The sequence below is a fragment of the Camelus dromedarius genome, chromosome 14, assembly GCF_036321535.1.
Source record: "Camelus dromedarius isolate mCamDro1 chromosome 14, mCamDro1.pat, whole genome shotgun sequence".
Classification (NCBI taxonomy): domain Eukaryota; kingdom Metazoa; phylum Chordata; class Mammalia; order Artiodactyla; family Camelidae; genus Camelus; species Camelus dromedarius.
In genome coordinates this window covers 48,707,213-48,734,665 of record NC_087449.1, presented here as the reverse complement: position 1 = coordinate 48,734,665, position 27,453 = coordinate 48,707,213, and the positions used below count along the sequence as shown (strand labels likewise).

General features: G+C 46.5%; 2 protein-coding genes across 6 annotated transcripts in view; both read left to right on the top strand.

Annotated features, from left to right (window-relative positions):
- The first annotated feature begins 5,604 nt into the window (after nt 1-5,604).
- TMEM39B (transmembrane protein 39B) lies at nt 5,605-22,354 on the top strand. Of its 4 annotated transcripts, XM_010976088.3 has the most exons (9): nt 5,605-5,729; nt 7,388-7,514; nt 8,033-8,252; nt 8,858-8,941; nt 9,269-9,423; nt 15,670-16,006; nt 16,942-17,129; nt 20,091-20,211; nt 21,887-22,354. In XM_010976088.3, the coding sequence occupies exons 1-9, from the start codon at nt 5,726-5,728 to the stop codon at nt 22,127-22,129; spliced, it is 1,479 nt and encodes a 492-aa protein (XP_010974390.1). In that variant the 5' UTR covers nt 5,605-5,725; the 3' UTR covers nt 22,130-22,354. The 4 variants fall into 4 exon arrangements, with proteins under 4 accessions (XP_010974390.1, XP_010974389.1, XP_010974391.1 ...); XM_010976087.3 differs by lacking the exon at nt 5,605-5,729 and having other exon boundaries at nt 5,754-7,514; XM_010976089.3 differs by lacking the exons at nt 5,605-5,729; nt 7,388-7,514 and adding an exon at nt 8,660-8,742 and having other exon boundaries at nt 8,144-8,252.
- A 2,592-nt stretch (nt 22,355-24,946) lies between these two features.
- KPNA6 (karyopherin subunit alpha 6) overlaps nt 24,947-27,453 on the top strand; it is a 39,673-nt gene continuing 37,166 nt past the window's right edge. The window contains exon 1 of one of the 2 annotated variants that reach the window (XM_010976086.3): nt 24,947-25,019. In XM_010976086.3, the coding sequence (XP_010974388.1) occupies nt 25,016-25,019 (4 nt within the window). In that variant the 5' untranslated portion in view covers nt 24,947-25,015. Of the gene's footprint in view, nt 25,020-25,478; nt 25,499-27,453 lie in introns of those variants that run through there. The other variant, XM_031464617.2, reaches the window with a different exon arrangement.

The window sequence follows — 27,453 nt, the reverse complement described above, 5'->3', positions numbered from 1 at the left end:
GCCAGTTGTCGGGTATGGCACTGCCTCCCATTCTCCTTCCCCATTCCTCATGCTCATAGCCTCAGCTCCTTTTCCAAGGTTCCCAGGCCTAGCTAGACTCCTGGCCTGGCATGGGGTATTCTGAGAAGGAATTTGGCCTTTATGAGCAGAGCTAATGAAAGCCTTTTTGCTTGAGATACAGAAACTTGGGCCCCCAAACTGGATCTGGCCCTCGCTCTACCCCTCATCCTAGAGATCTTAAATCTGGCTAGCTGCTAAGCTCTACCTTCTGGCAACATGCCCCACCCCTCTCCTTGGAATGGGTCTAAGAAACAAGAGGGCCAGAGAGGGGGCACGTGGATCCATGCCCAACCCCTACTATTGTGAACCTCTGCATCTGTATCCAGAATTCTACATCCCCTGCCCAGCCCTGCCCACCAGTTTTCCTGTGGAGCTGGAGGTCTGGTTCCTTTGTATCAAGCTCCCTCTGGTGGTTGAGATGTGCATTGCAAAAGAGACCAAATTGCAGGCCACCCTGAAAGGGTGGGATGGTTTGCGCTATACCAAGAAGAATCCTTGATCTCAACTAATGACAGTCATTCCATTTCCTATACAGGATAACTCCCATATGTTTGCATCTCTGTCATTAATCCTTAGAATTCATTGACATAATTACCCTAGTTCTACAGATGAAACATGGTTAGATGAAATCAAATCTAGACTTCACTGTATGTTGTATGTAGCATTTAAGACCCTCAAGTGATAAGAACTTAACCTGTTTTTCCAGCCTCATAATCGGTTACTCTCAAGCCAAAATGATTTGCTCTTCTGGAACACAGCTTGCATCTAGACCTTTGCTCATGCTGTTTTCTCTATCTTTGTTCTTCCCCCCACCCCGCCCGCCCCAAGTACCTTACCTGCCAAAATCCTATCCAAGTTTGAAAAACTAAAGAAATACAGTATTTTTTCAAGCTTGCATATATTATCTTTGTAATAATCAAATTTTATAAAACATGGGAAGACAAATGTCTAAATGAGAACAGGTAGGTGGGTGTCCCTGAAATGTGGAAGGTTGGATGGGGAGACTAACATACCTGGAAGTGAAAATGGCCCAGAAAATTAGAAGAACGCAACATCTGGATTCTCTTACAGGTTCTTGTAGTTAAAAAAAAAAAGATGTAAGTATTCTTAGTGGCAGAAGAAAGCAAATCTCTGGGAAGCTGAGATAGAGCTTTAGGTGACATTTCTTCAAAGTCTTTGATCTTAAATTCACATTAGTTTTCTTTGCACTTCATAATATATCCAAGTTTTAATAATACAAACAAACTTATTTGCAAAACAAAAACAGCCTCTCAGACATAGAGAACAAACTTGTGGTTATGGTGGGGGGAGGTGAGAGGGAGCAAATTGAGAGTTGGAGATTTGCGGACACTAACTGATACATATATCTAAATAGAATAGATAAGTTCATCTGTATAGCGCAGGGAACTGTATTCGATATCTTGTAGTAACATGGTGAAAAAGAATATGAAAACAAATATATATATGTTCATGTATGACTGAAGCATTGTGCTGTACACCAGAAGTTGACACAACATTGTAAACTGACTATATACTTCAATAAATATATATACACAAAAAAAGAATTTAAAGAGAAACCTAAAAATAAATAAAATGTTTAGAGTCAAGTAAAAATAATAATAGGTAATAAATAGTACAACATGCACCAGGTATGTTCTAAGTACTTTACACAGACTAACTTAAACTTCACCATAATCTCATAAGAGGCACTAATTCTACCCTCACTATTTTTTTTCAATTGAGGTATAGTTGGTTTTTAATACTATATTAGTTTCAGGTATTCAGCATGGTGGTTCAAAATTTTTATATATAATACTCCATTTAAAGGTATAAGATATTGTCTATAATCCCTGTTCTGTATAATACATCGTTGTAGTTTATTTATTTTATACATAGTAGTTTGTACCTCTTAATCCCCTACCCCATCTCACTTCTCTCCTCTTCCCTCTCCCCACTGGTTACCACTAGTTTGTTCTCTATATCTGTGAGTTTTACTACCCTCACTTTACACTGAGGAAACTGAGGCACACAGAGTTAAGTAATTTCTTAAGGTCATGTAGCTAGTAAGTGGTGGAACTGGGATTTGATTCCATGTAAGTCTGGCTCAGAGAAGGTGCTCTGAATAACTACACTTCAATCTTGAAAACACTTTCATGAATAAAACTGACACTCTAGGAAGCAGTATTGTGTTTTTTTCCTATGGTTTCAGGACCCCAGCTGTGTACCACCAGAAATCTGCATAATCCAGGCTAGAAACTACTGATCAGAGGACAGACTTGCCAGCTGTGGCCTCAGAATAACAGGACCAAGGAAGAGATCCCAACTCCTGACACCCAATGACACAGGACTGGCCTGGAGCCAGTGGCATTTCCTCAAAATTCAAGACTCCTGGAAGAGCCAATACAGAACAAGTTTATCAGGAAATGAAGACGCATAGGCGGGAAGTGAGGGCTTCAAGGTCACAAAACAGCTGAGATGTGTGGCCACAGATCTGGAGGACAAGAACCTAACCAACATCCTGCCATCTTACGATTCTTTTCCGCAGGGAGACTGTAGGAGGCAGATGTAAAAGGACTAAGGCCCTAGATGTTTCTGGTAGATACTGCTGTATTGTTCTAGATACTTTTAGTAGCAATTGTCAGACACTAAACACAAACTGGCTTTTTATGACAGAAAAGTCCATAAAGGCTTCAGGTATAAGTGGATCAAATGATACCATTGAGAAAGTATCTCCTGATTTCTCGACTTTTCTGTGTCTCTTTCATTGTCAGCTAAGTTCTCCCCCAAAGGTGGCAAGATGGCCACGAAGAACTTCAAGTTTGTATTTTATTTCCTTAGCCATCCCGGTGTGTGCCGGGAGGGGAGGGGGCTATTTCCCGATAGTTCTAGCAAAGATCCTAGGATTGTATCTCATTTGGTTTGACTTGGGTCACTAACACAGCCCCACCCCCACCCCAACCAGTCACAGTAGCCTGAAGTGGCAGGGATGGAATGCTTTAATTCGTCAAGCCAGGGTCATCTGCACACACTGGAACTGCAGAGTAAGACAGCCCCACTAAACCATGTGGACTGAGAGAGTGGGAGGAAGGGTAGGTCCCCGAGGGAAAATCAGTGTTCTTCCCAGAAGAAAGAAGAATGAATGCTGCCAGTAGTCAACCTGTACAAGGTGGGCAGGAGCCACAGGTAATGGGTTACATGCATAGTGGTCCATTTCGGTGGCCTTACCCTCTTACCCTGGGTTGTACAAATGCTCTCAAATCAATTCAGCAAACACTTCCTGAATATTTGCCAAGTACAAGATCCAGTACCTCCTGCATGATAAATGCACAGCAAGACATTCCCCGGCCACCAGCCCCAGTGAGGCAATTACCAGGCTTAAGCTACCGCTTCCTCCTCTAGGAGTGCAACAACCAAACTCCTTTTCATCTCAGAAACCAGCTTCTTCCATGAAGCCTTCTCTTGACTAACTCCCCTGTCAGGATTAGTCACCTTCCATCCAACCCAGAACTTGGTACAGACTGCTACTTTTATCACACTGTGCCATAATTTGTTGAGTCTTTTCTCTTACTCCCCCAGTAATGAGTGGCACCTCTGTATCCCCAGTGCCTAAGATGTAATAGAGGCTCAGAAGTGTTTGTTGACCTGAGTTACAGTGAGTTCCCAGGAATGACCAAGCTTCAGTCTTCGATGGAATATTCCTGAAACCTTTTAGTTTCCCTTCCCAACTGGCCGCCTTTTCAAGAGCCACTTTGCCACTACTTCAGTTGAACTGAACTAATCCTAACTGAATGCCTATCATGTGCCAGGTAGTGTTAGGCTTTGGGGATCCAATAATTAAAAAGATACACTTCAAATTCGATACTCTTAAAGAGTTCAGAACCAGCTCTTCTAACCAGAGTTTCTTTGGCCTGAAAAAGAAATCTCAGCCCTGGTTTCTATTCTGTTTTCTGACCTGGGCATTCTCCCTCCCTGGGCCTCTTTTTTCCCAAGAAGAGAAGGCCTGACTTGGTGTAAAATCTATATATTAATAGGTATATATGTGTTGAATTAAACTCCGTATTTCCATTTGCCTGGGCTAAAAATCTGGGAGTAATTCTGATCTTCTCTTTCTTGCATACACCTACCCAATCTGTCAACAAATCTTGTTGACTTTACCTTCCAATCCAGAATCCAACTGTGTCTCATCACCTCACCCAGTCTGGTACAAAGCATTAACATCTCTTGCAAAGATCATTGCCATAGCACCCTGGTCTCCCTGATTCCACCCTTGTACCCCCACAGTCTATTCTCATGGGACAGCTAAAGTGATTCTGTAAAAAATGGAAGTTCAAAACCTTCCAGTAGCTCCCCATCTCATTCAGAGTAAAAACTTCAGGTCCATTCCTTCTCATGTCTGACTCTCATGTCTATTCCATTCCAAGCCACACTAGCATTCTTGCTGTTTCTTAAACACACCAGGCATGCTCGTACCTGAGGGCCCTTCCACTGACTTTCTCCTTCTGCCTGGAATGCCCCCTTTCTCCAGACATCTGCATGACTGACTCACTCAAGTGTTTCCTTCAAGTGTCTGTTCAAAAGTTACCTTCTCAGTGAAGCCCACAACTACCCTGTTTAAAATTGCAACCTCCCATCCCCCGTTCCTGTTTACCTCCACAGCAATCATTCCCTTCTAACATACTACAGAATTTACTAATTTTATTTATGTCCATCTCCTCCCACTTAACTGTAAGTTCTGTGAATATCTACTAATTAAATATCTACTAAATCATTTAATTAATTGAATATTGTTGTCTATCACGTGCCAAACACTGTGCTAAGTGATGAAGGTACCAGGTGATTCAGACAGCTGATAGGTCTTATGAGGGAAGAAATAAGCTACCTGTAGGGGCTCAGTTACTGAGTGCTCCCTCTGTGTTAAGTGCTTGCCGTACATCATAATAGTAATGATGGCTAACATTTATTAAAACAGACTGTTCTACATGCATTAGCTCATTTAATCCTCACCAAGTCCCAATAAGGTGAATATTACCAGTAAAGAACAAAAAATAGGATTTCAGGTCTTAGAACTGGCAGTCAGGATTTGAACTAAGGTGGTGGTAGAAGAGTAGGGTGAGATGTGAGAAATAATTAGGACTTAGGGTCAGCAAGACCAGGTGAAAGACGATGTGTGGGTCGAGGGAAATGACTCTCAGGTTTTGACTGGGGTGCGCCAAAGAGCAAGAATGCCAAAGGGAAAGATGAAAGCCCACTTTGAGACGAGACGGGTTCGAGGCGCCGGTGGGCCGGCCACTCATGGATACAGGAAACGAGAGGCGGTTCCAGCCCCCTCCCTCGGCCCTGAAAAGATGCATGGAGATGGCACCCAAGGGAAGAGCTGGAGGTGGGTTCTCCTTCCTCTTGGATTTATCAGCAGCAGCTGCAGGAAGGGCGTGGGGAATCGCGAGACAAAGAGCGCGCGGCACTGCCTACGTCCAGGCGGCCCCTTTAAGAAGCGCGCCCCCAGCTTCTAGCCCGCCTTGTATGCAAATTTGGCGGCGAGGCGGGAGCGCGCAGCTGATACCCGGGGACAGGGCTGCGGCGGTTAGTCCTCTCCCGGCCGCCGTCGCCTTCGACATATTGCTCGCAGGAGCCGCGGCGGCGAAGCGGAGAGCGCCGGGGGGTGGAGATGGGTGAGCGGCGCGGGTCCGGCTCGGCCCGGGAACGGGCGGGCTCGGGGGTTAGGATGGCCGAGCTGCTAATTGCTCCCCCATGCAGACAGGATCCCGGCGAGGTGGGGGGAGGGGATATGGGTACAGAGGGACCCCGCCCCCTCCTGTCGCTTGCGGGTGGGGCGTCTGATGTGGGGGCGGGACGTTGGAGCGGTGGGCGGGGCATTTAAAATGGAGAGGCACCTGGGGGCTTTGGTGAGGACCCACTCAGAGGACTAGAGTGGGGCGGGGCTTAGAGGTGGACGGGGCGTTAGTGCTAAGGGCGGAGCTCCTGGGCTGTAGGCCCTGGTGCGCGGGCGAACTTTCAGGACTGTAGCGGCTTTGTACTGGGGGAGGTGGGGCGGGAAGGAGACCTTCCAGTCTAAGGGAGCCCACTCGAGCCAGGCTTCTGGGCAGAGCGCTTTTATTGGCTTGTGGGCGGGTTTTCTGGGGTGACAGTTGTGTGTAGGCGGGGCTTCTGGGCTGAGGGGTTTTATGTGGGAGCAGAACTTCTAAAGAGAGGAGAGCAAGTGTGGGCAGAGCATTTGGGCTGAGAATGCCTGTGTGGGGTTTTCGAAGCCAGGTACAGTGGTGCGTGAACAGAGCTTCAGGGCTGAGGGCTAGTTAGGGGAAGAGTTCCTGGATAAGAACTTTTTGGAGATGTGTGGGGAAAGCTTCCAAGCTGAGAAGCTAGAGCAAGGGATGTGTGTGTGGAGGCTGCTGTGCTGCCCTGAGGAGAGATGAACAAGGCTTTGACTTTGACTGGGACTAGGGTGGTGTTTAGGACCTTTGTGCAGGGTGGTGCCTGGGAGCGTGGGCTAGACTGCTAAGCTTAGAGAAAGAGGTTGTGGGTCCAAGTTTTGGGTCCACAGCCACAGCATTCTCCCAGAGCCCACATCCTTGATCCTGGGCTCAGGCCCTGAGTCCTGACCTTGAGAACCCAGGATACTCATTGAGCTGGTTCTTGGATCCTAGAGGAAAACACTTCAAGGGCACCCAGAGTTGTAAGCCTACAGAGACTTGTAGTATCTGAATGGAGCAGTGTACACCAGCGCTAAGAGCACAGGACCCAGGCCCCCAAAATACCTATGACACAATATAAACCGAGTTTCCTAATCTATGGAAAACCTACCTTGTGGAGTTCACTCCCTCATCAACATGTACTTTGTTGGGCACTTACTTTATGCTGGACACTGCTGTAGGGGGAGAGGATAAACAATGAAAAAGAAGATCAAGATACTGACCTCACTGGCCTTTCATTCCAGTGGGAAAGATAGACAAAAAATATGTTAACAAATGAACAAGGTGAAGAGTGAATTGTGGGAAAAAATAGAAATAAGATAGTTATAAGGGCAGATACTTCAAAAATGGCAATCAGGGAGGGGCCCTCCAGAAGGTACAGCAAGTGCAAAAGGTAGCAACAAGCTTGGTTTGCCCAAGGAGACAAAAAGCCAGGCTGGCTGAAACATGGGGGTGAGGCAGAGAATGGTAGGAGATGCGTTTGAAGAGGTACACAGGGGCCAGATTGTGGGTCTCTGTGACTGAGTGATAAAATGAGACACCAGGTAGCCAGTGTCATTACTGTCATCCTTGATACATGCCCTCTGGCTGGAGGATCTATCTTATGTTGAGCCCCACAGGAGGACGAAGAGGTCCCAACAGGACATCCTACTGTCGAAATCCACTCTGTGAGCCAGGATCCTCTGGGGGCTCTGGTGGGGGCCACACTTCCAGTGCATCTGTCACCAGTGTCCGTTCCCGCACCAGGTAAATTACTTTCTGTCTGTTGCCCCTCACTGTGGGCTCACAGGAGCAGTGTGGACAAAGCTCTCCGCCCAAACCTTGGGCTCTAGGATGTGATACCCCAGATGCCAGATGGGGGCTTAAAGGGCAGGGAGCAGCAGGAAAGTCCCAGAGGTTGGTCACTGGGACAGATGAAATGGGACATAGTGTAATAAGCCCAAAGGCTTGGATTCCAGTTACAGTTCTGCCTCTGATTTGCTGGTGACTTGGACAAGTTATCTCTCCTCTCTGGGCTTCCTTTTCCTCATCTGTAAAATGGACCTAATAATCCTTTTCTTCCTGGGGAATGTTGGCAAGCCTGAATAAGATTAGGGATAGGAAAGGGCTCTGTCAGCTCCTTTACCTCACAGGCAGGATTAGGAGGACTTCATCCTTTCCCTGAGCTGCTTTTCTGATCCTCCCCTGCAGTGCTCTGCCCCAGAAGCCCTTCTTGGTAGGGTTCTCAGGTCAGCTCCTCATGTTTGTTCCCTCCCCCACTCCAGGAGCAGTTCTGGGACGGGCCTCTCCAGCCCCCCACTGGCGACCCAGACAGTCGTGCCCCTCCAACACTGCAAGATCCCCGAGCTGCCAGTCCAGGCCAGCATTCTGTTTGAGTTGCAGCTCTTCTTCTGCCAGCTCATAGCTCTCTTCGTCCACTACATCAACATCTACAAGACAGTGTGGTGGTATCCGCCCTCCCACCCACCCTCCCACACCTCCCTGGTAGGTGCCTAACCAGGATCCACTGTGTGTGGGGTGTGTGTGTGTGTGTGTGTGTGTGTGTGTGTGTGTGACATTTGGCTTCAGTTTAGCATAGCTTCCCAAGCACCCTGTATACTTGGCCTCATGCTGGGCATGGGAGGCATAGAAAGGAACAGGAAACTGATGATTCCTGAACACTCACCCCTAATGTGCTCAGCACCATGCTATTCATCATAAGGGTGGCAGAAATGAATCTGACACAGATTTTGTCTAAAGGAATGCAGAGTCTTAAGTCCTGTGGGGGAGATGAGCCACAGGCATATGTGATCGTTTCAAGGAGTGAAAAGAGCTCTGTGCAGGAGAGGTGCAGGGACAGGGGCATGGGTGATCAGAGCAAGAGGGCTCACACACCACTCTCTTATCTCCAGGGACTGTCCCACCTCCCTCCTCTGGGTCCTGTTCTACTCCTCTAGGTATTTTCCTGGTCTGACTCAGCTGGAGGCCTATGAAGGTCAGAGAGTGGGGACAGTCCCTATGGAAAGGACTGGGCAGGGGGAGGTGGGGATGCAAAAAGGCTGTACATGGGCAGAGGGCCCACGTGACCCCCAGCCTCTGCCCCCTGACAGAATTTCCACCTGATCGACTTCAACTTGCTGATGGTGACCACCATTGTTCTGGGCCGCCGCTTCATTGGGTCCATCGTGAAGGAGGTGATTGGGTCCCAGAGGCTGACCCGGGGACTTTGGGGCTCCTCTTTCCCCAGGGGTGGGGTGCCAAGGAGACATGCCCAGCCCTTCAACCCTGAGGCATTTCCTTGGGGCTCCCTTCAAACTTGGTTTAAGAACATTACTCACATCCCATCAGCTCTTGGAGTTTACTGGGCATCGAGGGAAAGGATTCGCCATGTCAGGTTCTGCCCAGCCTGCTGCCCCACGCTTCCCCCGGGTGGGATCATAGGCCATGCTGGGTGGGATTTGGTCACAGCCCTCGTGGCCTCCATCCAAGGCCCCATCCCGTCCTATCTCGCCCTGACCCAGGCTTCTCAGAGGGGGAAGGTCTCCCTCTTTCGCTCCATCCTGCTGTTCCTCACCCGCTTCACCGTTCTCACGGCAACAGGCTGGAGTCTGTGCCGCTCCCTCATCCACCTCTTCAGGACCTACTCCTTCCTGAACCTCCTGTTCCTCTGCTATCCGTGAGTACCCCTCACTTCACCCCTCACTACCTAGTACCTGCTCCTGACCTCTGCCCTGAGTGTGGCTGGGTCACCAGGCCCCCATACCCAGAAGACTCACTGGCAGGCAGCAGCAGTACCCTTCTCACATTGTCTGACAGCATTGTCCTGAGATCAGGGTGATTAGCCTTTTGCAGGAGCAGAAACTGAGATGGCAGGCATAATCTCCCCAAGGTGCCACCGATGGGAAGGTCAGAATGGGATTCAGATCTGAGTGTATATCCCACAGTTCCTAACAGGGATGCATGGGCTTTGTCTCCCTCTCTCTTCCTTTCCTCTCTCTCTGGTTCTTTCTCTGTCTCTTTGTGTATCTTAGTGTTTATGTAATTCTCAGGGACTGCCCCGGCTCTGTGTGCGTGCTAGCACTTGCGTGTGTGCGTGTTTCTGTGTGAGTGTCTGCGCATGCATGTCTGTCTGTGTGTCTGCTTTGCTCACTCACTCCCCTCATCTTGCCACAACCGAGACTGTTGAGGATGGAGAGAGAGTGTCTGAGAAGCTCCCAAGCCTGCCCCTTTCTGGCCTAGAACTGGGGAGAGCTTTGGCAAGATACGCACTCTGGCTGTTCCTGGGGCAGGCTCCTGGCTGCCTAGGCATTAACAGGCATCTCCCAACCCCTAGGCTTTCTGGGTCATGAACTTCTTCAGGCTGGGCCAGTTCTGTTCCCTGGGAAGCTTCAGAGCTGGACACTCCTCTGTCTCTACCCTGCATGACCCAAAGGGCACTGTCATGGGAGGAGCCCTATCACACTTGATTTGGTTAGAACTAGTTGTTAATTATGAGTGATACTGCATCATGTAAAAATACTAAGCTTATAAAAGCTTTTAGCATAGAAATGAAATTCCCACACCATCTCAGTCCTCCAGAAAACCTTTATTTGCAGCATATCCCTCCAAAATTTTTCACATAGTCATACAACTTGGATATTTTTCCATGGCAATATTTATGGGTCTGCCTCATTTTTTTTTAATGGCCTCATAATATTTCCATTGTATGGACTTTCGCAGTGTGCTTGTCTTCTATTGGTGGACTTTTGAGTTGTTCTAGTTTTTCCCTGTTGGAAGCAATGAGGCAGAGAACATTCTTTTGCATACATCTTTGCACACTTGTCCAATATTTCTGTAAAACAGATTAGAATTACTGTACCAAAAGATATGTTTTACATTTTTAATAAATGTTAACAAATAGCCCTTCAAGATTGTACTGGTTAGAAATGTTAACAGTTGCCTTTATTTGACACTTTCTGGTTACTACTCAGACATCACCCAGTGTTCTTATTTTGCTTTATTTTATATTGTTTAATTTAAAACTTTTTATTAATGTAAGATAAATATATCAGAAAAAATCAAATCCAGTAGTGCTAAAAAGCTTATGATGAAAAGCTTAGTCCCATTTTTCAAAAGCAACCTCTTTCACTGTTTCTAGTTTTCAGTGTTTTTTTTTTTGAGTAAACTCCATAATTCTAGTATCCTGTGCTTTTGTTTATTCCTTTAAAAATATTATTGATTGATTTTATATTTGGATAATAGGTTTATATCATTAAACTTGAAAAATGTATAAAAGAATGTAGCATGAAAGTCTCCCCTTCACTCTTGTCTCCCAGCTACCTAGTTTCCCTTCCAAGAGGTAACCACCACTGTTTCTGGTTTCTTATATATCCTGGAAATGAATGTCCAGTGCATATACAAGCATACCACATACATACATACACATACACAGGTACAGTACCCTTAATGACAGATGAAGATTTAGTTCACCTTCCATCCATACTGTTCTTAATATTTGATAACTGTTATTATTTTTATTTTTCTATTGGTTATCTTTTTCAATAATATGAATATGACTGTATTTTTTCATTCCATTAACAATAGTCAGTTATCATTTTTATATAAAACCATAATATTAGGAGCCCTACCCATCCACTTTTCAAAATTATTATTCTCACTTCCTGGCAACTGTACTCTTACTTTAATATTGTCATACTTGACATTCACGTTATCCTAAATAGCCAAATTGAAGTCTTCTGTTCTTTGTCTAAGGCTAGTTCTAAAAATTAAAAACCAGTAAGTGTCCTTGATATTATCATGAGTATGAAAATATTCACTACAGGACCAAGTAGTATGCATAGATGACATCCCTTCTCTATAGTTACTGAGTTATAATCTTGGGTCTCTTTAAAAAAGTATGTTCCTAGTGTCAGGGTTAAATGATTTCTCTTTTCTTACATTCCATCAGTTGCTTAAAATCATGCCACATTTTAGTTTGCTTCATATTTAGATTGTAACTCTCTTATATAGCTTTTTATTTTTCTCGGAGTTTCTAATTGCCTTTCTTTTTTCTTGTTGACAAAAGAATGATGGGCCTTCAACATATCTTCAAGTTTATCCAGCTTCTCAATCATGCTACCTGTTGTCTGGAGTCCATTTTTCCCCCCAAAGACATCCCTCCTGGAGCCCTCCATCCTCCTGCTCCAGTCTGGAGTGGTTGCTCTTTAGGCCTGCTGTACAGCTCTCAGCCTGGGACTTCCCTTCGCTGCCCTCCTGGTTGGATCCTCTGTTTCCTGGATCCCATGTCTTCCTCTTTCTTGGTTTTCTTCCTTATTTTGCTGGAGTGCATTATCAGGTAATTTCCTTAACAAGTGGTATGTGGGAAGTATATATATTCTGAGTCCTTGCATATCTAAAAATGTCTTTATTCTGCCCTCATACTTGATTGATGGTTTGGCCAAATGTAGATTTCTAAGTTCAGATTCATATTCTGTCAGAATTTTGAAGATAGTGCTCTATTGTCTCTGGCATCCAGTGTTTCTAATGAGAAGTCTGATACTAGTTTGATTCCAGTTACTTTGTAGATGACTTGTTTTTTCCTTTTGAAAGCTCTTAGGGGTATTCTATTTATTTTTTGATTGTTTGAAATTTCACAGGATGTGTCTGATGTGGAACTTTTGTCATTCATCTTATCAGTACTCTAGGACCTTTTTAACCTGGAGATTGGGGTATTTCTGCAGGTCAGGGAAAGTTTCTTCTATTATTTCTTTGGTAATATCTTCCCCTCCATTTTTCCTGGTCTCTTTGGGACTTCTCATCAGATGGTAGACCTCATAGATTGGTCATCTGTTTCTCTTGTATTTTCACTCATAATTTTCATCTGTCTCCCTTTCTCCTTCTCACTCCCTCCCTCCCCTCTTTCTTTCTCTCCTCTCTCTTTTTTCTTTGCCTTTAGGGTGATTTTCTCAACTTTATCTTCCAGCTTTTTTATTGAGTTTTTTTTCAGCAATCATATTTTTCATCTGTAAGGGCTCTTTCTTATTTTCTGATTATTATTTTCTCATAGCATTCTATTCTTGTTTTAAAAATCTCTTATGTTCCCTCAATTTTGTCATTCCACTGGGGTCAATTTTTCTGTTTCATCCTGCTAGTTTTATAAGTGTAGTTAGTTTCTTTGGTTGTCTGTTTACATTTAAGAGTGAAGGCCTGAGTGACTTGAAGTACATTTTCTCTCCCTCTGCTATTGTGTACATGAGTGGGAGGTTTGACTGGGAATTCTAAGTACATGAGCAGGGCACACTGGTAGACTTTGCTTTAGGATAAGTGAATGAGGTGCTAGTTGTCAGGCTGTGCGCCCCCAGAGACCAGAAAGGGGATATTATTCTAGGATGCCCCCATTAGAGACCTCAGTTTTCCTCAGTTTATTCAGTTTCTTTCCTTTTTTAAATACCTTTATTATAGTATGATTCCTGTACAGTAAACTACACATATTTCAGATGTACAATTTGATGAATTTTATAGCTACATATTCAATTTCTTTAGAGTAGACTCCCTCAGGGCAGGCTGTGTCATGTTATGTAGGAGAATAAAGGGAGTGACACATAAATAAATACAGATCTTTGTTTAATCCCATTTGTTCAGCCCTGCTTCTCACTTCTACCCTCTATCAAACATGCCCACTTCAAGCCAGTCTCTCTTGGGTCACTCTGGGCAGATAAGCTCCCACCCCCAGTACAGCCCTCTCATGGCAGATTCTAGGCCAACACTATCCGGTTTGGTAACTTTTAACTGCCTGTTGTCATTAAACATTTGAAATAAACTAGTTTGAATTGAAATGTGCTTTTAGTGTAAGATGTACACCAGATTCTGAAGACTTAATAGAAAAAAAGTAACACATTTCATTCATAAATATTGTATGTTGAAATAATATTTTGCATATATTGGGTTAAGTAAAATAGAATATTAAAACTAATTTTTTTTAATGTGGCTACTAGAAAATTTTGAATTACATATGTGGCTCTCTGTTTCTGCTGGACAGCACTGCTCTAAATGATGACTTCCTTCCTCATCTGTCAGCATGTTTCCATCTGCTGTCTGAATTTGTCAAAATCACTTACGTGCTAATAACCCCCATTCTTTTTGCTCACACAGATTTATTTTCTACTTTTGTCTATTTATTTTCTACTTTGGTACTGTCATGTCTTGGGTGGAGAGGCTGAAAGGTAATCTGCCATCTTGCCTGTGAAGTTGTTTCTAACGTGTGACCTGTCAGAGCAGCTACTTGGTGTTACCAAATAATTTAATTGTATCTGAAGTCCTTAGAGGCAAAACCAGGGAGATTCTTAAGTATTTGTCCTTAATTTGGGTCTGAAGCCATTGTATGTTCATATAGGTGCCCCACCCCCTCATTCCCACCCAGTATCCTGAAGAGTGTTTTGGGAATCCCATTTTAGTGTTCTTTTCTGTCCCACAGAATCCTGGCCTCTTTCTTTTCTAAACAATACAATTTCTAAAATTGTATTGATATTCTACTCTGAGCCAGAAACCATGCTGGGCATTGTTGCAAAGATTAAAAGAGAGTATTTATAAAAAAAAAACCAAAACAAAAAACACTAGCATAATGCCTGGCTGAGTATAGAGAATCAATACATGCTATGCAACTCAAGACAGGTTAAGGAAACTGAGGCTCATAGAGATTATATAACTTGCCTTACATCACAACGCTAGGAAGTGGCAGAGCTGGGATTTTAATCCTGGCTCATTTAACCCCAGAGGTTATACTCTTGACCAGAATTCTCTTAAGTTATCTTCCTTTAACCCTATCCCAGGGAGAGTGGTAGCATTCCCATTTTATAGACCAGAAAGCAAAAACCCAAAAAGGTTAAATGCCCAAGATCATTCATATATCCCTTCTTGGAAGTTCAGAATAAAGGAAGGGAAAATTACTGTGGATAAAGAAACATAGCTTCTCATTGGCTCTAGCTCCTGGCAGCAGCCCAGGGACCCTTCAGGGGCTGTGTCTGAGGACCTGGGGAAATTGAGAGGCCCCAAGCTAAAAACAAGGAATGCCTATAAAGAGCACCTATTATGAAGTTCCATGTACTGTGCTGGACACTTACCCACTTTAATTATCTACTCTTCTGGGCTATGGGTCTGTCTAGTTTTCTCCTCAAACAATACCAGTCACACATTCCATCCCTTGACTAATTAGCTTCAGGCGTAACCTAAAGGGTCAGGGGAAGAGGTTATACTGTTCAAGGGCCCATTTCAGTGCCTGGCACATAATAAACACACAGTAAACATTATTCCTGAACTGTCCTCCTTTGCAAACTAAAGAACTGCCTCTAATATATATATATACCCATGACAACTGCTTTGTCTCTTTTGTGATAGCATACACATTTTTAATTAACAAATTACTCATAGTATTTGTTGAGTGTCTGTCTTGATCCCTGGTACGAGACAGTCCTGGATTTGAATCCCAGCTCTATTACTTCCTTACTAACTGTGTGACCTTTCAGAATCTGCTTCACCTCTCTGAGCCACAGCTTCCTCAGCTGAAAAGGGCACAAAATAACAGTACCTAATGCAGAGTTAGGAGAAACATAAGAAGAGAATGCGTGTAAAGCACTTAGTATGGAATACAGGTTATGCCTAGTGAATGTGGGCTGTTATGATGACTGCTGGTCAGCAATAGACTGTGAGGGCAGGGACTCATCTGCTTCCTACTGTGTCTCTGCTGCTTGGTACCATGCTTGGCCCAAACTCAGTGCTAACACGTGTTGAATGACTGACCATTGGCTGGGAGGCTGGATGGTAAAGTCTCCCCTCTCAGCAGCCAGGAGAGCTAAAGCCCAGGCAGGAAAGAAGATTCTCTCCGTGGTTGAGGGTTGGCATCCTGGCCCGTGAGCAGGCCTGTCCTCACCACTCTCTTCCCCAGCAGGTTTGGGATGTACATTCCGTTCCTGCAGCTGAACTATGACCTCCGCAAGACAAACCTCTTCAGCCACATGGCCTCCATGGGTCCCCGGGAGGCGGTCAGTGGCCTGGCACGGAGCCGGGACTACCTGCTGACGCTGCGGGAGACGTGGAAGCAGCACACGCGGCAGCTGTATGGCCCGGAAGCCATGCCCACCCATGCCTGCTGCCTGTCACCCAGCCTCATCCGCAGCGAGGTGGAGTTCCTCAAGATGGACTTCAACTGGCGTATGAAGGAGGTGCTGGTCAGCTCCATGCTGAGTGCCTATTACGTGGCCTTTGTGCCTGTGTGGTTTGTGAAGGTGAGTAGCTTAACCTGGGGAGGGAAGGGGCCTGCCTGAGGCCTCACCCTGCCGCCCAGCCCACAGGAGCCCTCCTGCTTACATAAGTAACTGCTGCTTTTGATGAGATTCCCATCTGTTGTCCTGAGGGCCAGAGTGACTACTGCCTCCATTTTCAAATGGAAAAAACTAGGCTTGCTGCACGGAAATGTCCTGCACAAGGTCACCCAGCCAGTGAGGGGGCCATGGCATTGTTGTTCATAATACTGGATAACAAAAAGCGGTGACTTTGTATTTCAGCGTGGCTGTTTTGGCACAGGCACATCACAACATCCTGATTTATCATTAAGCGTGAGAGCCAGGATTCATCCAGAGCTGAGTGGCTCCAAAAGCCTGTGCTCTCTCTCTGGCTTGCGTGGCCATCTGGGAAGGAACCTCCCCCAGCTGACAGGAGGATTGACACATTTCTCTGAGGATGGGCTGCACTGAATGGTCTGGGATTGAGAGGACTTCCTGTCTGTTAGGCACTAACAGTGTGCTGGAGCTTTCATGATTATTCTAATCCTCCTCATGCCCATCAGAGGTGGTTACTCTTCTCATGTGACAGATGAGGTAGCTGGAGCACAGGCAAGTGAAGCGACTTGCCCAAGGTTTCCTGGCGAATAAGCTGCAGAGCCAAGATGTGAGCTCATTTCTGTTGGACCGCAGAGCCTGTCCTCTGGCTCAGCGTAATAGGCAGGGGGGAGCAGTTTTTCTTTGTAGAAAACTGAGTATTGGGCACAGGATTTAAACCCATCATGGAGCCTTCTTTGTTAGGTGTTTGATCCTTGACCTCAGGTTACCCCGAGGTCTCTCTGGGGCTGTCCTGGTCGCCAAGGCAGAGAGAATCAGGGAAGGGGGAGGGAGTGAGGCCCTTATGGGTGGCTCAGGCCTTACCCACCTCCCACTGCCCCCAGAACACACATTACTATGACAAGCGCTGGTCCTGCGAGCTCTTCCTGCTGGTGTCCATCAGCACCTCGGTGATCCTCATGCAGCACCTGCTGCCTGCCAGCTACTGCGACCTGCTGCACAAGGCAGCAGCCCACCTGGGCTGCTGGCAGAAGGTGGACCCAGCACTGTGCTCCAACGTGCTGCAGCACCCGTGAGTCATCCCGCCCTTCTCGACTTAACCCCAGCTCCCCGGTCAGTGTCTGCAGTCACTTACCTCCCCACTCATCACTCCTTCACTCAGTCTACAAAGAGTTCTTGAGCCTGTCTCGTGCGCTAGGCCTCATGGCCAGAGTGGAGGATGGCAGGCTTGAGGAGGACATATCCCCTGTCCTTGGGTAACTTGCAGTGTCCTGGAGATGGAGGGGGTCGCAGGCAGTAAATTCATAGACTCATTGACTTTCTCATTCACTGACTTATTTACTCATTGACTGATTTGCTCACACATTCATTCATTTCTTCCCTCCTTCTGCTCACTCATCCATTCAGCTGTTGAGTCCTCCATTCTTTCAGCAGATATTTACTCCGGCCTGATTCACTCCAGGCCTAGTGCTGTGTATTGGACTTTGACCTATAGGCAGAGGGGAGCTATGGAGGGTTCTGAACAGTGGAGGAACCTCTTCCAAGATGCACCTTAGAAATATCAGTCTGGTAACGATGACAAACCCTGGCCAGGGAAGAAAAGCCAGAGAGAAGAAATGGCTGAGACAAGACCCCTGAGTTCGCAGTCTGGTAGGGGTGACAGCCATGTAAACGAAGAGTGAGATGAGTGGGGCGAAGGAGGCCCAGCTGTGGGATGGCACTGCACCCCAAGCAGAGGCCGAAGTCACCCTGCTCAGGGGCCTGAGATGCTGTCTTCCCCTCAGCCGGGCCCAGCCTTCCTGGTGCCTCGTGTTTCTGTAGCTCTTCATCACAGGATTTGATTTTCCTGCGTATATTCCCCCAGTCGACTGGAAGGTCCTCAAGGCTGGGATCACCTCTGAATCACATCTGAGTCTTGGGCCCAACACAAGGCCTGGCAGAGGAGAGGCCCCTAGGACAAGTTTGTAGAGGTAGGCCTGCAGAGAGGCAAAGGGTGGCCACAGAGGCCAAGCCTCCTGGTGTTGGCCGTATCTGCCAGTCAGGGTCCTACTCAGGCTCTGTCCGGGTGGTCCAGAAAGGGGCTAGGTATTATCGAATGGTCCGAAGTGGGGCTTGGCTTAGCCTTGGGCTCTGAGAAGAGGGAGTGGAAAGATAGTACATGGATGAATAGAAAGATAAACCTATCCATGGTTCACCGTGGTCCACAGATAAGATCCAGGCTCCTTCACATGGCTTCCTATGATGAACTGGGTCCTGCCAGCCTTTTCTGCCTCATCTCTTCCCATGCCCCAGCTCATACTCTGCTCTAACCAGACCCAGCCTCTTCAGACTCAAATTCTGTTTGTACTTTTATATCCAGGCTTTTACATACGATGCATGTTTTGCCTGGAATGCCCGTTCCAGCTTTCTATTCCGGTTTAATTTCTATTCATCCTTTAGCACTTTGCTTCCTCCAGGAACACTTTCCTGACCACCCAGGATAGGTTCAGTGTCCCTGCCCTGTGCTCCCATAACCCTGCAATACCATGATCATTGCACCTAAAACTTTCTGCTGTTTGCTTAGTTACTCACCTGTCATTCAGGACTAAAGCTCCTGGAGGTCAGGGTCCTCGGCTGTCAAACAGCCATCTCCTCCTCACTCCTGGCAAAATGCCTGTCTTATGATAGGTCCACAGCAAATTTTTCATGGGTTTTTCTTGTGTATGTAGTGTTTTTTTGCAGGTAAAATTTACATACAGTGAAATGCACAAATCTTAAAAGTGTACAATTCTTTGATAAAGGCATAGCATGCATGTAACCCATCCCCCATCAAGGTACAGAACATTTCCAGCTCCTCAGGAAATTTCCTCACGGTCCTTCCCAATGACCGCCCCCCTCAGCAAGCATCCTTTCAGTTCCTTTCACCCTACATTAGTTTTGCCTATTCTAACAACTTCGTGTAAATTAAAATCATACAGTAGATATTAGGGTCCAGCTTGTTTCATTCAGCATATTATCTGTGAGGTTCATCTGTGTTGTTGCATATGATCTGGTAACTGTCTTTTAAATGAAGGAATCAACAGGGCAGGAGCATGGGATTGAGGTTCCTGCAGAGAGTGGGTCTCAATTCACTGGCCCAGGACCTTTGGGAGTTTTTGGGAGATCTTGCAGAACATTGGAAGAAATGTCACAGGTCCCATAATCTTATTCACAGGCTCACTGGGGACCCCCTGTGCCAGGCCTTGTGGTGTGTTCTGAGGACACCAAAATGAATTGGATGCTATCCCTTCCCTTCAGCACTCCCAGATTAGTGAGGGATACAGGGAAGTGAATAAGTGACAAAACACTGGGGAAAGTGGACCAGTAGCAGGAGATTCAGGAAGCATTTAAAGGATGCTGAACTCCATGGGGAGTTTGAGAAAGGCTTTCTGGAGGATCTTGGATTTTGAAAGATGACAAAGAGCCTGAGGAAGGAAAGGCATCAGGAAGGGCAGTCCAACTGGAAGGAACAACTTACGCAGAGATAAGAGCAGTAAGGTGTGCTGGAGGAACTAGAGACAGTTCTGGAGCAGGAAACTGCAGTGGAAGTTCTGGAAGGCCACACAGGGCTTCTGAGGCCATGCCAAATTCTTGGGGACTTGACTCCAAGGGCACTGGAAAGCCTTAAAGGGTTTTGAGGAGAGAATAGTTAGGCTCAGTGTGGTGTTTTACAAAGACCCCTCAGGCCGCTGTGTGGTAGACTGCTTGGACGCTAGAGGTGAGACTGATTGGAGGCTGATGAAGAAAATGACCCCAGGGAGGGATAAAGGTTTTCTTGGAATCCCTCAGAGACATGAATGTAGGTCCTAAACCTTCTGACTCCCGGTGCAGGAATTTCTTGTGATTCTTACCCCATTTCACAGCAGAGGCAACTGAGACCCAGAAAAGGAAAGTCACTGTGTCTAAGTGATAGAAATGGGAATAGATCCCTGGAGGTGACCCTGTGCCCAGTCTTCTAGTATCCCCTTACGTGGGGGAGCTGGGCATAAGGGGTTCTGTTGGGCTGTGCCTCCAGGTGGACTGAAGAATGCATGTGGCCACAGGGCGTGCTGGTGAAGCACAGCAAGAACGTCTACAAAGCAGTGGGCCACTACAATGTGGCCATCCCCTCTGATGTCTCCCACTTCCGGTTCCACGTGAGTCTCCTCCCCTGGGAAGGAGGGGTGGGGCCTGATCAGCTGAGCAGGAAGGTGACGTCTTAGCCAGGGAAGGCTATTTTCAGTATTTCCCAGATCCAAAAGAAGACAATGCACACGTGCAACCCAAGGACAGCCATGCAGATGATCACTTCGTCATGGCAGCTCACTGGGTAACAGATCTTCCAAAACATTGGAGGGGGTGGGTGGAAAAGATGATATAATAAAAGGAGGGGTTCTTGGTGGTAAAAATATTTACGACCATCTTTTTTTTTTTTTTTGAAATGGTTGGATTTCTTGCATTGTTCAATTTTAGGTGGTTTTATTTTTTTTTTTTTTAATTTTTGTTGGTTTTTTTTTTTTTGGAGGAGTAGGGTAATTAGGTTTGTTTATTTATTTATTTTTTAGTGGAGGTACTGGGGATTGAACCCAGGACCTTGTACATGCTGACCACACGCTCTACCACTGAGCTATACCCTCCCCCAACCATCATTCCTTATTGTGTGCCAGGCACTGTGGTAGGCACTTCCCACGTACCTTCCCATTCTGTCTTCACCAGAACCTTGTATGTGAGAGGGATACCAGGGCAATCCCAGTTTTCAGGTACTGAAATTTGCTTAGATAGTTTAAATTGTTCCAAGGGTACCTTACTGGGAAACTTTGGAACTAGTGATAATGGCTCAGGAACTATGGAAAGAGCTGCTCAAAATCATCTAGGCTGGTCATCTCCATTTTATTTACTTATTTTACTGTCAAAATCATAAACTAAAGTTCAGTATAGAGGACCTTAGTGGCGCTGCTCTGTTGAAGAGGGTTGGAACTCCCTTCACTTCCTGCTCACCCCTGCAACAGCCCCTAAAAGACCTCCTAGGAGCCTGGGGCTGTGAGGAGCACAGTCTGAGAAATCACTGATCTGGGCTGATCTCTTCATTTCCCAGTAGAGAGACCTGAGGTCTAGACAGGGAAGGGACTTGCCCAAAGGCCTGCAGCCTGCCAGGTACAGAGCTGAGCCTGGGGTGCTGGTCTCTTGGACTCTCCATTTCCCACCACTTCTCCTATCCTATAAATGGCTCTTGAGGTTTAAGTACCTTGGCCCCTGCAGAATCAGGATCCCTGGACATTGATCATTCTTTTAAACTGATCAGAACATTTTTCTTAGTCTCTACACTCTGCCTTGCTCTGTAAACACCAGGTAAGAGTGAAGTGTCTCCACATCCCCTGGAAGCTTCTGGCCCAGCTGGGGATGCTGCACATAAAGCAGTGGGTGACTCGGGCTGCAGAGTCTACAGTAACTTTTTAAAGTCTTAAGATTCTACTTTGTTAAGGCCTGACTGTACCTGGGAGGATCGCATAGAAAAAGGTGTTGATTTTCGACTAGAAGAAAATTTGAGAGGACAAGCAAGACCTCTCAAGAAAAGCTTCCTGGAGTAGGTAGAAGTTGTTCAGGATCTTAAACAACTTATGTGGGAAGCAGTAGCCTTGGCAGAAGGAACCCCACAAACAAAAGCAGAGAGGTGGCAAGGTCCATGCCCAACCCTGTGAAGTCTTCCTCCCCACCCAAGTCTCCATGGGACCCCGAGAGCTTGTGCCCTTTCCTGGCCTACCCAGTACCCTCATCCATGAGGCAGGTTTCTGAAACATACTTTCCAGTCCATGCCTACTCTTTCCTGGGCAGTTCTTTTTCAGCAAACCCCTGCGGATTCTCAACATCCTTCTGCTGCTGGAGGGCGCTGTCATCGTCTACCAGCTCTACTCCTTAATGTCCTCTGAAAAGTGGCACCAGACCATCTCACTGGCGCTCATCCTCTTCAGCAACTACTACGCCTTCTTCAAGCTGCTGCGGGACCGCCTGGTATTGGGCAAAGCCTACTCGTACTCGGCCAACCCCCAGAGGGACCTAGACCACCGGTTCTCCTGAGCCCCAGGGCGACCCCAGGGACAGCATCCAGCCTTCAGCCAGGGGGTCCCTGGGAAGAGGCTGTTGGGGAGGGATGGGTGAGGGGCAAAACAAACAAACAAAAACAGACAAAAAAATCCACCAGAGCTTTGTATTTTTGTTACATACTGTTTCTTTCTTTGATAATTGATGTGATTATGAGGAAAAAAAAGTCCTATTTTTATACTCCCAATAAGCCTGTGTCCTATATTTCTTTCTCCTCTTCTTGCCTGTCAAGCATAGAGCAGAGGTGTGGGGTTCTGGGCCAGGAAGCCCTATGTGTGGCTTCTGGGGCCCCTGTGAGCTCTGCCTTCTCCAGCAGAGAAGAGCTGAGGAGACACCGGAGGTCATGCAGCAGTGAGCTTGCTGAATGCTCATTGAACCAGAGGCTGCTCTATGCGTATTACAGGCCTTGCCTTGATCCACCTTTTATGACAACCCTAGGTGCTGTCACTCCTGTAGGTGAAAAACACGAGCTCAGGGAGCTATAGTGACTCGCCCAAGGTAACAAGGCTAGAAAGTGGTAGAGCTGGGCCCCAAAACCGTCTGAAAGATGACATTACTATCCTAGCAGAATGTGATGTCCTGATTCCCAGCAGGCAGTCACTGAGACCCTGCTCTGTGCCAGATGCTGTGGTAGATGGTGAAGATGCCAAGACTATGCTGGGATGGGTATAACAGTTACAAGGTCCAGAACAGCACAGGAGAGAATGTTGAATGCTCTCAGGACTTCTTGGAAGAGGGGATAGTCTGAGTTGTATCAGCCGCTTCCTAGGTGGACAAGTGGAGGTAAGGTGCTTCAAGCAGAGAAAATAAAGAGCATGGGAAATAGCACAGAGATTTGGAGTATTCTGGTGTACTTAAGGATGGTAAACAGAATCTTTCCTGGTGCAGGAAAGATGAGGTGGGCTGGAGCTGGAAAGGTCTGCAGGGGCTGGATCAGGGAGGACCGATGGTTCTGGGCTAGGGAGGGTGTGTGAGCAAGGCCAAGGGCTAGAATGGAAACAAAGCTGCTTGGAAGGCCACCTGGCTCCTATGGAGCATAGGTTGGAGGATTCAGGGGTTGGCAGGAGAGGAGACACAGTTATATATATAGTTAGACACTCTGTTCTAGTCTCTGCCTGTATTCCCTGAGCACTTGTTTGGCCACAAGTCACGCAGATGTTCCCATGGTGGTGTATAGGAGACAGACACTGCAGCAAATGTTTTTGGTGCCTCTGTTGAGGCAGGCATTGTGCCAGGCACTGGGACAGAGACAAAGATGAGGAAGATACTGTCCCTTCCAAAAGACAACCAGGAGAAAGAGACACCTTGTGAGCAACTTAGGGTGCCAAGTGCTGAGGAAAATGTGTGTCCAGGGCACCAGGGAGCAGAGAGGACAGATTACTCTGACTCTGTCTGGACAGTCTTTCAAGGAGGTGAGAATTGAATTGGGTCTTAAACATGAGTAGTTCACCTCACGGTCAAGGGGGAAGGGAGGGCACCGCATTCCAAGCAGATAGAAGATCATATGCAAAGACACAAAAGAAGATAGGAGGGTATTTGGGGAAAAGTTTCCCTAGATACGGATGGAATCTGGGTTATCTGGTGGGGAATAGTAGCCCAAGAAGCCAGTAAGGACCAGTCTAACTTTCAGATTGAAATGTTTGGGCATTAAGACGGAGTAGGAAGTCACTAAACAGAGGAGTGTCATGATACGGTCTCTGCTTTTAAAGAGACAGTGGGTGCCAGTGGGAGAAACTGGAGGCAGGAGACAAATGAGGAGACAGGTAAAATAGACCAACAAAGAATGAAGAGGTCTGACCTTGAGCCGTGGCAGTAGGAAAAGAAAGACAACGCTTCCTTTCCTGACCCTAGAGTTGGCTTTTAGAGTTGTTTCCCTTCATGGGCCAGGCACATAACTAGACATGGCAATTTGTTGTGACAGGACCTGGGATTCCAAAAGAAAGCTCTCTCTTGGGACTGGTGACTTGAAGACACAGCCTTCCTCTGTGTGTTGAGGTGGGGGATGGGAGGACTGGCATGCCATTACGCAAAAAGGGAGATCTAATGTGTACCAGCCATAAATTCCATGATTCAAAGGCACATGAACACTCAGAGCCTCAATTTCCTCATCTCTAAAAAGGGAGATCATATCACTTATTTTGTGTTAACTCATATGTTTGTTCATTAGTTTGTGTATTCATTCAACAATTATTTATGGAGTACTTACCATGTACCATATAGTGTGTGCTAGGTGCTGGAGATGCAGTGATGAACAATATAGAATCGACCTCTCTTGCCCTCAGAGAGCTTGCTGTGAGGATAAATGAAATAACCCTATCAACTATAAAGCGCTACCCCAGTCTCATTTTCCTACTTCTTTTCTCCATTAAGATTGTAATCGGTTTTACTCTTGACTTCTTCATTTTCTAATCTCTATATTCTCGAGCAAGTCACTTCCCCTTTCCAGAGGATTCCTTACTCATATTCAGCTCAGAGTCTAGGCATGGCTGTAACTACAAAAGGAAGGAATACTTTTCTGAAAGAAAAAGTTTCTAGGGGAGACTTCACTCCAGAGAGGAAATAGTAGCAGATAAAGTCGAGAAATCCTAAGCACGCATACCTTTCTTTAGTAGGTATCCCTTCCAGTTTTTCTCCACCCACTCTTTTCATATTCCATCCCTATTCCCTGTCTTTCTTAGCTGCGGTCCCTTTAAATGCGCTTCTCTGGGTAATCTAGGCGGTGGGGCAGAAAGCGCGTTTCTCCTCGGGATTGAATATTAAGTAGTTTGTCCATTTCGGGCTGCCGTCCTGCAGGTCCGCCATATTGTCTGCTGAAGCTGCCGCCGAAGCTGCCGCCGCCAAGTAGGAGCGAGCGGGGCCGCGATGGGTGAGTAAGGATACCAGGCAGCTGGGGTCTCGGGCTGAGGTAGTCTTGGGGCTTGGGGTCTGGCGAGAGCCTGTCTCCAGTCGGCCGAGGATGTCTTGAATTCCATCCAAATAGGTTAGAGGGGAGAAGGCAGGCTGGGAGTGTCGCTCAGGCCAGTTTGGGGCTGGGTTAGGGCCCATGCGGGGAGCAGTCTTTGGGGGCTGGTTCCAGGAACACCTTGCCTCTCCTGTAGCCCCCACGTGGTGACCCTGAGCCGGATCCCACGCGTTCCTGGAGGCTAGAAAGGGTTCGACCCCCCGGCCTGCGCAAAGCCTGTAGCTGGGGGCCGGGCTCCCGGTGTCAGGCCCTGGTGGCGCTTAAGGGAGCCTTCTCCAGGCGTGTTTGACCGACGCGCATCTTAACTGGATTCACTGGCTCCCGTGAACTCAGGGAAATCCTGCCTACGTCGCAGAGAGAGCCCTCTGGCGAAGGGACGCCAGGTGAACCAGCTCCAGGCCTGTAACTAGGGGCAGCCATGCTGAAGGCAGCTTGGGCCGCTGAAGGCCGGGAGAACTTACCGAGCCGAGGCGGAAATGGGGTGGTTCGGTTGGGTTCAGAGTGACAGCCGTTGTAGTGGTAGAAAACCAGTGCCAAGACCTTGTGGCCATATATAGGTCGGGGACTTTAGGTTTCTGGGCCCATCCCCGGTTAGGAGAAAAGGAGAGACCTGTTGCTCTTTCTAAAGGGACTCTGGCTAGCCAGGCCTGTGCTCAGAGATAATATGATGGCGGAGTCTTTGGACTTAGGGACAGAACCATCAGTGGTACTTCCAGTCCAGCAATAAAAACTATTAACTTTGCTAAGCTTTTTCTATGTGCAGGCATTGTTCTGATTGCTTTATTGTCACGTTTTATTTAATATGCACAACTTAGTGAGATAGATACTACTGTTATCCCTGTTTTACAGATAAGGAGGCTGAGGCTTAGAGAGGTAAAGTAACTTACCCAAGGTCACACAGTCAGCTTAAACCAGGGTGATCACTCCAGAGCCCTAGTTTATAGCTGCTGTTCTTTATGGCCTGGCCCCCTAGTGGTTGTGCTGGAAAAGGGGAAAAGAAAGCTTTTAACCCTGGGCAGAGTTGTAAAGGTGTTTTGTTTTGTTTTGATTTGTTTTTGCTAGTGGGCCCACTCTGAAATCTTTAATCTGAAAGAAACTGAAAAATTCCAAAGTGAATTGCTAACCCCAGCTATTTGTGTGTGTGTGTGTGTGTGTGTGTGTGTGTGTGTGTGTGTGTGTGTTGGAGGTGAGGGAGATAAATGAGATTCTGGGATTGAGTTTTGTAAGCTCCCTGATCCTGAGGAAACATAAATTATTCCCTTGAACTTCAAGGCAATTACTAGATCTGGTATTATAATCCTGCCTGCTACCTCCTAGCTATCATCCAGAGAAGTCACTTAAATGTCAAATGCAGTAACGCATATGGAAAGCATCTAGCGCAGTCCACAATAAATGTTATTTTCCTTCCTTTCTGAGCCTTCCTTTTCTCATCTCTAGAAAGAGGGGAGGGGGCAGTGTTATCATCGAGGTGTTTGAGAACTAAATAAGATACCACAGTGTTTGCAGACAGTAAGGGCTGTATAAATATCAGAACAGATTCTTTTCCACCTTCAGTAATGTTAGTTTCTTTCCCTTAAGCACTCCGGTTTCCAGAATCCTCTATTAAGACTGATAGGCCTGTCTTTGTAACTGCAGCTTTTTGTATCAATGAAAATTTCTGAGGGCTTTTATATTACAGATTTTGTATTGGCCTTCAATTTCAGGAATACTGGTGCCTCAAAGGGAAGGAGCTAATGTTTAGTTTATTAAGCCCAGTGAAATAAGTTTGGCAGTTAATTACTCATTTTTTTACAGATTGGGAAACTACCTCAGAGAATATAACACAGCTAGTAAGCAGCAAAGCCAGAAGTGGGATTCTTACCCATTTTGCTGCACATAAACCTCTAAGAAGACTTAAGGTGTGATTAAAGTTAGTCCTTTTCTGGTAACCTTTGAAATGAAAGTTCTTCCGTAGAGCAACAAACTGACTGGGGTCCTGAAAGGCATTTTTAGTCTAGCGTCAGGCAGCCTCCCCTTTTCTCTGCAGCTCCGTTTCTGGTACCTCCCCCTGCCTCACCTTGCGCGTTGTCTTTCTAAACACCCAGCTACTGATGTTTTTGTTCTGTGGGGTTTTTTCAGGGAGGGTTGTTTTTTGTTTTGTTTTTTTCTCTGATCATTATACCACAGGGGTGATCCTTATATTTGATCCTAACATCAAATCTGAGGTTCTTTGGGTTATCCCCATTTATAAATGAGTGAACAGGGCTTGAGATTAGGTGACTAATCCAAGGCTGATAATCTGGGCCGTAGTGCTGGGGACACTGACATGACCTGCGCCACACCTCCCCGAATCTAGAAC

What these genes read in the sequence shown, in the direction of transcription:
- TMEM39B (XM_010976087.3), top strand. Translation starts at nt 7,345, where the DNA reads ATGCCCTCTGGCTGGAGGATCTATCTTATGTTGAGCCCCACAGGAGGA. An exon ending in CTCCTGTTCCTCTGCTATCC is followed by an intron (nt 9,424 to 15,669) that starts GTGAGTACCCCT and finishes CTTCCCCAGCAG; the next exon opens with GTTTGGGATGTACATTCCGT. An exon ending in TCCAACGTGCTGCAGCACCC is followed by an intron (nt 17,130 to 20,090) that starts GTGAGTCATCCC and finishes CTGTGCCTCCAG; the next exon opens with GTGGACTGAAGAATGCATGT.